The sequence below is a fragment of the Dendronephthya gigantea genome, unplaced genomic scaffold (assembly GCF_004324835.1).
Source record: "Dendronephthya gigantea isolate DGI-Jeju-01 unplaced genomic scaffold, DenGig_1.0 000176F, whole genome shotgun sequence".
Classification (NCBI taxonomy): Eukaryota; Metazoa; Cnidaria; class Anthozoa; order Malacalcyonacea; family Nephtheidae; genus Dendronephthya; species Dendronephthya gigantea.
Genome location: NW_021163186.1, coordinates 389492 through 400368, shown reverse-complemented (window position 1 = coordinate 400368; position 10877 = coordinate 389492). Strand labels below are relative to the sequence as shown.

The 10877-nt window shown below is 36.0% G+C and overlaps 2 protein-coding genes across 3 annotated transcripts; both read right to left on the bottom strand.

The window, feature by feature from the left end:
• Window positions 1-6: 6 nt before the first annotated feature.
• On the bottom strand, window positions 7-5655 carry LOC114538161 (stimulated by retinoic acid gene 6 protein-like; the record flags this gene model as incomplete). Its single annotated transcript, XM_028559280.1, has 16 exons — window positions 5235-5655; window positions 4410-4479; window positions 4294-4348; window positions 4044-4129; window positions 3755-3879; window positions 3113-3233; window positions 2956-2995; window positions 2440-2598; window positions 2265-2341; window positions 2092-2150; window positions 1561-1622; window positions 1384-1483; window positions 1122-1197; window positions 917-992; window positions 486-534; window positions 7-47 (listed from the first exon to the last, which is right to left on the bottom strand). Coding segments are annotated over exons 2-16 (1155 nt in total), but the record flags the coding sequence as incomplete, so codon positions are not given.
• Window positions 5656-5828: 173 nt separating this feature from the next.
• On the bottom strand, window positions 5829-9686 carry LOC114538171 (WD repeat-containing protein 76-like). Of its 2 annotated transcripts, none has more exons than XM_028559291.1 (14): window positions 9551-9686; window positions 9313-9399; window positions 9008-9042; window positions 8768-8909; window positions 8439-8534; window positions 8249-8292; window positions 8019-8172; window positions 7772-7933; window positions 7508-7629; window positions 7283-7375; window positions 6977-7126; window positions 6645-6695; window positions 6342-6444; window positions 5829-6129 (listed from the first exon to the last, which is right to left on the bottom strand). In XM_028559291.1, the coding sequence occupies exons 1-14, from the start codon at window positions 9572-9574 to the stop codon at window positions 5974-5976; spliced, it is 1419 nt and encodes a 472-aa protein (XP_028415092.1). In that variant the 5' UTR covers window positions 9575-9686; the 3' UTR covers window positions 5829-5973. The 2 variants fall into 2 exon arrangements, with proteins under 2 accessions (XP_028415092.1, XP_028415093.1); XM_028559292.1 differs by having other exon boundaries at window positions 9554-9686.
• Between the last annotated feature and the right edge of the window lie 1191 nt (window positions 9687-10877).

Sequence of the window (10877 nt, the reverse complement as noted above, 5' to 3'; positions counted from 1 at the left end):
TAGAGCGAAACAGATAAGAAAGAACAACGAAAGAAGCAACGCGTAACCTATAAAGAAAACAAAAGAAAAGAAAATTTTATCTAAATCCATTTATACAACTAGCGAAAAGACTGCAAAAGATTGTTATATAGGTAGTTTTCACCCTGGGTACGAGGTTGGTAGTTGTCCTTTTAAAAGGCCTCTACAGATTGTACTAGTATATTAATAAATATTTTTATGGTCGAGATTTTATTCATTAATTTGTAAGGAAGTAGCAGTATGGAACGTGTAAGAGCCTAAAAGTCGCTCAAAAAAGCAAAAGTTGCTCCGAATAGTCGCTCAAATCTTTAAAAGTTGCTCAAAAGTTGCCGAGCACAATCTGTAAAGGCCTGGTTCTTTAACGTGGACGAACAGTTCAAAGCTAGGCCCATTTACTTCAAGACCTGTATTCAGCAATACACATGAATTTCAATTAAGAAGAGGAAAAACTTTTCAAGTACACTCACCCCACAGGAAGTAACCAATCTGATAACTGTGATATCGTAATCCCTTTCCCTAGTAAAATAACCACCTTACTCAGTTAGGGACTGTTTACATGAGCCCGGTTACCCGAGATTCAACGAAGCGTGAGAGGACTTTGAGGTATTGAAATAAGTCTTTAGGACACCAAACAAGCACATGCTATTGTTGTTGTGATTATACGACTGCCAGGATCATGTTATCTGCTCATTTCAATACCTCAAAATCATCTCACGCTTCGTTGAATCTCGGGTAACCGGGCTCATGTAAACAGCCCCTTAGAGTTAAGAAAGGATTATTCTAAAAGATGGGTAAAAAGATTTCACTTGCAAGGTATAGGAGCAATAAATATGAAACTAACCACAGTTGCCAAGATTTGCAATGATGTCTCGTCTGAGAATGCTTATATTCAACTTACTATCATGAACTGAGTGACATTGATCTTTCGTGGAATGAACGATTTATCCCCCTTAAACATCTGCAGCATGTTATTCCTGGAGAACATAAACAAAAACGTTTCACAGAGCCGCTCTTCACCTGGCTCAGTATAAATAAACGGACTCGTACAAATGAAAAATGAAATTTTTGTGAATTGTTATAGAGAAACGTTTTTTAAAACATACTTATGATTTTCCATAAAACGAATGATGGACACGACACAAAAAATAGCAGTGAGGATAGTCCCAGCGAGTAATGCACCTATATATAAACAATTTAATCGTGAAATTTACTACAACACAATATAGTGTCATTTTCACGCCATTTTATCCAACGTTATCTAAACTACCACAAGCAAATATTATTATACTCATGTGCATCAATATTTCGTAGTTCATAGAAGTAAAAAAAGAACAAACTTCACAATATATTTCTCAGAAAACTAACCAAAAAATCCACGTGAAAGTTTAACCAATATATGATCAGAATCGTCATCATTTATTGCGTCCAGTAACGTACTTGCTTGCAAAACAAGTATGAACGAAATCTGGAAAGATAGCATGCATGCAGTTGCCAAAATTATGACATGGTTTACAATTCAAAATCAAAATTTTATAAGCTTACTTTGTAGCACAAAATACTACATATCATCACAACGGAGAGCGTTTGAGTGGAAAATTTAAAATCTAAAAAAAATGCAACATTGTGCAGATTGAGAAAACAATGGAGTGATTTTAACAAAAAAGTTCAACATGACCTAATTTTCTCTCCTGAAGAAGAATTTGCGTATTCCTGCATCAGATTAGCGAGTTTAAGATACGCCAAATCTACGACGTGGACGTAACATGAAAATTGCTATTAGTAGTGTTAGGAAACCAGTATAATAATTTGTTTACATACGGCTCTGGCTTTGTTTATCAAAAGGAGTCTCTAATACTTACGTCGTAGATTTGGTGAATGCTAAGCTCACTATTCTGCGAGAAAGACGAACAGTAGTTTCTAACATACATCGCGCGGTGTTAATTATCGTAAACAAGACTGTATAGAATGTAAATAGAATGGTGTTCATAGGGGAAACGGTTTGGTATTGTATATACTGTAGTTATTCACCACAGCGTCATTGCAATCACCGCGTGTGTGCGATATGATACCTACTTTTCTCAGGATTGTAGATTTTCCTTAAGTAATACTCAGTCCTTGAATATTGAGGTGTTCTACGAAATAGAATGAAAAATACTATAAAATCTACCATCACGAAAGAGAATATAATAGTCGAAGTATCCATATGCATTTGTGTCAATATAACCATGCGTGTATACATGCAATACCTTCTTTTAATAAGATCCTTCACATGGTTTATTAACCAAGGCCTGGTCAAATTCACTTGCATGGATAAATCTTCATTCTGAATGAACACCAGCAATGTTAAGTTCACAACGATTAAACCTGACATGCATCTTGTCTTCGTACATGCATCTCGTATAACACAAAAGTATTAATTACCCTACGATCGAAAATCTGGATTCCAAAGATCCCGTATTCCTTAATCTCTTGGTACAGCACAATGATAAACTTTCCCAGAATACACAAGTGACATATAATTGTCAGTATATTTGGTAATATGTACATAAAAACAACATCTTGCCAAGTTCTCGTATTGCCCTGAATAAATAAATTTGATTTTTTACCATTGCGCCATTTTACCACAGAATTGACATTATACCAGAGGTCTCAAACTTTCGAGAGTGTGACGCCATCTACGCATGCTAAATAGACGCTTATTCAAAAATTTTAGCGAACACAAAACATTTGGAAAATACAAGGAGTGAGATTTCTCTAAAGTACACGCCCTACGGTCTATTTGTGTGACCAGAGGATCTTCATCATCAGTGAAGGGGACAACTGAGCTAACGAAACAGACTGCCTTGGTCATTCAGGCGCGCTAATTACTTTCAACTAAATGCATTCTACCCTGGTAATTTACGAAGCCACCAAGGAAAAGCAGCCTTGCGTACTTACATTACACTCTTCAAGATCCATCGTTTTTCCTAGCGCAAACCTGCAACAAAACATCTCATTTAATAACACACAAAATAATCTCGCTATATACACACGTACATTTAGTCACATTATAGTTTAGGCTCTAACTTACATAATATTTCTTAATCCAACTTACATAATTGATGCATAAGGTAGTCCCATCAACGCTCCGATAATTCTGTGATACGACGCCAAACACGCAAAGTATGGGTAATATAGAAAAGCTACCTCTAGAGCAATGCCAATACCAATAAATGCTACATACAAAACACATAAAGATTTCCTATTAAATTTCTGTCGGACACTGGACCAAGGTCGCCTGTAAATCGAGGCCTTCAAAAGATACTTCAGGACAGGGGCCGGTTGTATCAAGCCCGTTTAGCTTAAACGGCGGATAAGCTCAAAATTGAAATCACGTCTATCGTTTTATTCAACGAGCAATAGACCTTTTTCATAATGACGTCAAACGCGGAAAGTCTGATGTTACACGAAGTTTGATTGGCTCGACAGTTTTGTGGAGCCAATTAAATTTCGTGTAACATCAGACTTCCCGCGTTTGGCGTCATTATAAGAAAGATCTATTACACAAAATGTTTTTAACCTTAATACAAATATACTGTTTAAAACTACATATTCAGTGCATAATATTCAAGTTGACTCATTCAAGAGAGATGTAAGAGTGTTATTTCATTTTGACTTATCCGTTGTTTAAGCTAAACGGGCTTGACACAACCGACTCCGGGTGAAGAAAAAAAATAGCAATTTGCCAGATTCATACCGGTTTCCCAAATATTCCTTCCTTCGTATTTTGTGAGGATAAGATCAACGATTGAACCAGTAGCAGCTCCGAACACAAACACGATTGCCAGTCGATCATGATCGATTCCAAGGAAGTCTATAGGTCTACATAAAAGATAAAAGAAATGACTTTACACGCTCCTGGAACACCATCCTAAATGATCAGTGAAAATACGAGAATGCTTTGTGCATCCGCTGTCTGATTCCTTGAGGACTGTTTCATGAAGGCTGCATTTGGGGAACTGATTACATCTTTATGACGAACTCACATAACTAGTCCAGGTCGACCTCCCCAAACTTGCTTCTTAAAACTGCTCCGTCTTCGCAAAAAGGCCAAGATTGTAATAATTATTACCTTAAATCGTAAATATAGATTAATGGTAACTAACGACGTAACGTTACAGTACATGAACAGGCATGAACAAAGATCTCCGCTGGATGCTGATGCCTGCGATGTTGGTGTGTTTTCTAGCGCAAGATTTGCAAGGAGTATAAATTCAAGAACATCTAAAAACTTACAGCTGGTATTAAGAACATGTGAGGATAATATCTTCTGTTCACAGCACATGGAGTCCTGAAAATATTCATCAAGATTAAACAAGGAAAATGTTGAAAATCCTAAAATCATAACTTACGTTGTTGGATCCGATGTGATGTTGTTCATTGTTTAAGCTGTAAGATAAAACAGCTGCGTATCAAAATGGTCTTAAATTGGAAATAGTGTGATTCAAAGTTGCTTTATTATTGTTGTGAGCATAAGCTGGGGAAGCACACACTCGTGGACTGAGACAGCACCATCAATGAAAGCATTGTGAAAAGTTAAATAACGTTGCTTCAATAATGCGTATTACACAGTTTGATTCTGCATTAGGAAATGAATATATAATTTCGCCACTTCACGAGAAATCACTATACATTCCACTTTCGGAAGGACTAAACGGAAATAGATTTAAAAAAACATCTTGTTTTTGTCGCAAACTCTGTTGTCATGCAGTGAAGCTAGCCGAACACGAGAGCTATTAGCTGAGTTAAAGACATCGCGAGGCTGTTAGCTCAAGAAGTTTCTCTCGTTTGTGGATTGTTTTACTGATTTTAGTTCAGCTGATAGATGCGACGGACTTACCTAAGCAATAAAGCAAATATTTTGTTACATGAAATACGAGCTGCGAAATCTTGCATAATTCAACACGAAATAAAATGCTTTGTATTATAGGAGGCAACGTATTTACTGAACGATTCAGGGAACAGTGGAAGCGAATGAAATGTGAATGTAATTCTGAATTAAAGGAAAGTCACAGGAATTATTATGATCCAGACAGTAGGCAGTCAAAATACACTGCATGCATAAACGACATGCAGTTCGTCGCCGAATTAAGCCACGGTCCAAGGTCTTATATTGGAAATGTGGCTGGTATTGACAGCGAAGTACACTATTAAAAACAAGATATTACATAACTTACATATTAGCGTTAACGACCAAGAAACCTCAATGTAGCATAAATCAAATAATCAATCTGATTCGGGATATTCCCCAATTTAATCGTACTTTAGGCCAGCCTAACCTTGTCTTGCCTTGGAGGAAGAAAGTAATTTATATACGGATTTTGTTCAAGGGTAAGGGTCATGCATAGGCCACGTGATCAGGAAACGTTCTGAGCTCAAGACTGAAAGATTATGAACGACTTGACCATAAGAAAATACAATATAATCATTAAAATGTAAAGGTTTTTGTAAAGGTTTTACACAAGCCAATCTTCGTGGTAGGGCTCGCTTACATAAAGTGCACTATAAATAAAGTCCTTAGGAACTTTACTATTAATATAGCGATATCGAAAACAACTTAAATTAAAGTAACAAAAGGAAAACTAAAAGGAAAACTAAAAGGGCAACTAAAAGGACAACTAAAACGACAACTAAAGGACAACTAAAACGACAACTAAAGGACAACTAAAACGACAACTAAAGGACAACTAAAACGACAACTAAAGGACAACTAAAACGACAACTAAAGGACAACTAAAACGACAACTAAAGGACAACTAAAAGAACAACCAAAACGATAACTAAAGGACAACAAAAAACAAGTAACAAAACTTAACTTTATTGAACAGTTATAGACACTGCATGATAGAAAAAAGTTCGGTCTATGTACAACAACGAAATCTAAAAAATACTGATTTACGCATTATTTTGAACCGTTTATTCCGACCATAAAAAGACTTTTCCACTTGAATTTCCTGATGCAATAATGTTTTTAGTCGGATGAAATACGTTCGTTGAGGAAATGGTTGTAAAATTTTCACTAAACTTTTCTAGGAGAGGTGTGGTCTTCTGCTCAGCATGATAAAATTGTATCTGTAAACATCATTAGACCATGATTGTTGGGTTTTGAAAAGTAATTTTACGATTCAGGATTAAGAAGTCGAGGTCAATTTTTTTGGTCACAATGTAGCAATACTCTTTCTCAGCTTTTTCTCTAGTAAATCTGGGGGATGGACTGACACTATCCAGCTTACTTATACAACCAGCACAACTCATTTTAAACTATTTGAGTTCTGTAAACTTACCCTGCGCGGGTCCAGCATACTTCCAACCAGAAATCCACGACCATTTTGTGGGTCCCATGTTGCTTTGAAAGTGGACAACCAACGACCAGTGTTATTATAATGTCTTGGAAAAAAATATAAGCCAGTCTCAATGATGCGTGTGGAAAATTAATTTAAATACATTGCAAACAAGTGCAGTGAGATTATAAGTAAACTTACTAGTGCAATCTACACAGGGTGTTTTAATCATGTATTGAACTATGGCACACCAATTCTCTGACTCTGTGATATATTGCGATGAAATGGTTAAATACATATGCTTACTTGAACTTTTGTTTCTCTTCTAAGTTTGTTGAAGGTGTTACTTCTAAGATTCTGGACAAAAAGAGAAAAAAATGGTATTTGATATCCGATTATAAATCCTGAACTTTTACTTAGGTCTCAGAATGTAACATATAAACTCCCCTAGGTATTTCTCATAATTATAACACTGCTACTGTATTTGTGCTTGCTGTATTTGCAACCTGATTAGCTGAGCTACTTAGGATATATCAGCTGATATAGAAAAGTAGTTGTAGTGCAGTAAGATCTGAAATATACACACAGTCTTCGAAAAGAGTTCACATCCCAGACCCAGGCTGGAAAAGGGAACTTACTTGATTGAGTCATCCCAGGATGTGGTCAAGATATATTTCCCGTCGACAGGAGAGAAATATGCGGAATTTATAGAACGTCTGTGTCCATCATATTCATCCACTTTTGACTTCTTCCCCTTTATTTTTCGTAAATCCCAAAGTACAACAGTCCTGTATGTAAAAAATGACAAATGAAATACATCCACTGATGAATCCAAAGCATTACTAATTCAGTATTGAATTACCAACTGCTGGAAAACAGATACAAGGCAATTCACACTTTCAGAAACATCCATATACAATCTATATACAATGTATAGTACTTACGCATCTGAAGACGAAGTGCAGAAGAGATATCCGTTATCTGGGCTGCAGTGAAGGCACTTTATAGGTCTCATATGACACCAGTGTTTCTTGCAACTAGATTTTAGATAAAAATAGGTTCTTAAATCAGATCCTCAGTGTACTTTAAAGTGAGAAGTATGTGTCCAGTTTCATATAGTGAGATCTGTGATGCACGCACGCAAGAATAGTAATATCATGTTCACTTACTCGGAGGATTCCCTGGTGTCAAGGACTCCCACTTCACCGTTACCAAATCCCAACAGAAATGTGTTGCGGGTGTTGCAGGGATAGGAGAGACTGGAAATGCAATTGTCTTCAGACGCATACAGCTGAAAATGTTGAGAGTGGAAACATGAAATGATCTACATTTGCAAAGGCCTAGCATCCAAAAAGTCAAAGGAAAAAATCTTATCTTAGAATTATTCATTCATTAGATTTTGATCACAGTTTTTCTTACATCATTTTACTTACATCATCAAAAACACAGGAGTTGAGATCTGTGCGTCTTACTGTTCCATCATCACTGCAAGACATCAGTTCATTATTTCGCTCTGGATGAAAGAACATTGTTCTTACACAGCCAATGTGGGGACGATATACGTATATCCCATTATTTTCAGTGTTTGTCGCTTCCTTGAATTGAAATATAATCATCAAAGCTCTAATTCATTTGTTATTAATTCACTCTAATTCATCTCTGCAAATTAACATGTCTTACCACATCCCAGAAGCCGACATTTCCCCATTTGTCACCAGCACAGACAACGGTTTTCTCACAGCTTGGATGAATGGCCATAGTAGTAATTCTATTTGGAACAACTTTGTGCACATTTTCTGGATGAACTTGAAGTTTTGAAATTCTTTCTTTGTAACTGCAACATGTAAGAAGAGTTACAGTATTAAATTAATGAAAAACAATTATTTTGGCAAGGTAGCCTTTCACCTGACCTTTTAAAACATGAAGTTTCCTCTGAGAGAATACTGCAGGTCACCTACATGAATAAATAAAAAATAACCAATATCAAGAAATGCAATTCCTATCAGGACAATAAGAAACTGGGCACTTCTACATACCTTATAACTCATTTCTACCATACCACATACAAGATTGTCATTAAGTTATTCTTGATGTACAAACCTTGGTTTCTTTATTCAGATTGTCCAAGGCGCTTAAGAAAGCCTGACTTTCAGCCTCCTCGATATCATTCTTTGGTACGGCATCCACTGGGCCATTCTACATACATATAAACAAATATAGAAATTAATAGAATGAGTCAAAAATGCTTAAACATGGAGAATTATGCTTTTTCAGTGTACCATATAGATACCGCAACATTGTCATTAACCATCCATTTGATTTCTTTGTTTTCAAAAGCAAAGTTATAATAATGTGTGTTACTACAGTCAACAAAGACCATATTTAACAATTGAACTGACAATCAATACAAGAGGATATTTCATACTCACTGCAAAATGCTGCGTATTTGTAGTTGTAATTACAGGAGGAGGACTAAACGTAAATGGCAATTGGGTCTTTCCAGTTGTCTTTTCAATATTTCTAAGCGACCGTCTTGTGGGTTCAACTTTCATTTTCATCTTTGACTTTGGACTGGAACAAACAAATTACATAAACCATGAACTAAACACCATGGCTTTCAGTGTTCGGTCACTGAATGTAGTAGATAGCTGCACTGAGATCTCACTTACGTGGACGTTGATTTCTTCTTCAGGAAACTTGCAGCCTTAAAGATGAATTCAAACCAAATTGTTAGGAAAAGGGCTAATATCAAATGAATAGTTTTGCAGTTTCAGATAATTATATAGTCTGACTGGAGTTCTGATGCAAGACATATTTATCTCTAGGGGAAGATTGTTGCTCTCTGGTGTGTTCACAACTTATGGATGTACTATTGTGACTTTAAACAACGGTACTGACAGAATCTACACTTGTACTTTAAACCAAAACCTCAGCGTAATGATGTTCATTCAAATCAATACAGTATCATACGTACCATATCAATGTCCAAGAGATTCAACATTTCATGATTCCGTTTGATGTTTTCAAGTCTCTTTCTCTCGTAATCAGATAAGCCATCATTCTGTAAAACCCAAGCAATGAACTTTAATACGTTTCTTACAAGATGCAATAATTTGCAACTTTGGAGGTGAACTCGTGGACGAATATTCAGGCCTAGATCTGATCTAACATGGTTAAAAGCAAACATGAATATTCTTAACTAGTCTACTTACAACCTCAACTCTTTTCCGCTTCATCGTGCTAACAATCTTGCTTCTCTGTCTTGCTTTTTAGAAAATATTGAACGAACATCGAACCATTCCAAAATGTTATTTTTCTGTCAAATTAAAGCCCCATTTTCCCGCCATATTCGTGTTTTTCCCGCGTGCGTGATTCTTGCGTGACCACTGTGCGTGACGCTCACGCAGTATGATCTTTGTACGTAGCTGGAGTGACTGGAGTAAATGTTAGCAAACATTCAACAATCAAAAACCATGACCAACCGACAATTTAAAAAAATAGAGTAAAAAACAAATTCCGAATAAACAAGACATCTTGAGAGTCAAAGTATGAATCAAGCAAGACACAGGTCGAAACTGTAAATTTTTGACTATTTCAAAGGCATCTTCAGACAACAATCAGTTGCAATATTCAGATCAGTGTCATCTCTCGAGCGTCGTGGGTACAACCTCAAGTGTCGAGGGTCACTTCGGGAAGAGTCGAGGTCTCGAGGATCGGACATTTATTGGACATTTAACCGTGTTCTTTGTGATCATGACTGACACTTTTAAGAGTTAAAAAGAAGAAACCAATAGAACTAATCATGTTTTTAATATTACTTTTTATCGACGGATACACGAAAACACATCTACGATTATATTGCATGCAATTGGTATTTATCTATCATAACTAATAAGATTATACTGACAAATACTATTTAATATTACCCTATAATATTCAATCCAAAAGGAAGCGGTATTTATGGTATGTTAAATTTAATACATTGAACGGAATTTTTTGTACCGAAAATAATTATTTAACGCAACGACTTTTTCAAAATGTCATATTAAACGAGGAATAATTTGCAGACTAGACAACAATTTTGGAAACTCTTCCTGCACAAACTACCAGGCGCTGAATGAAATAGAAAAACAGACAAAAAAGAATACGAATTTGTAAAGTCGACTACCACAACATCCATAAGCTATCACTGTTTTGGTCAACAATTTCGTCCTTTTTCATTTTCACTTTATCTCTTCCATTTGTTTGGACGAGATCAGTCCTTGGCACACGTTTGATCATAAGTTTGTTGTTCGGCCTCATTGCCATGTACATCAGTTAAACATCGTCTTCAACATATACATCCATGCATTGCTGCTCGAAATATATGGAGTTTGCTTTTTATCGATTTCGAGTGAATTGACTTTCGACCCATTAATTTAATAGTATGCAAGATGAAGTTTGTTTTCAATCTGTTTTGGTTGCTTTGAACTTTGAAGTATGCTTTTTTCATAGGCAACATTAGGCGTTCATCTTTGGCGGTTAAAGACATCATCTTTC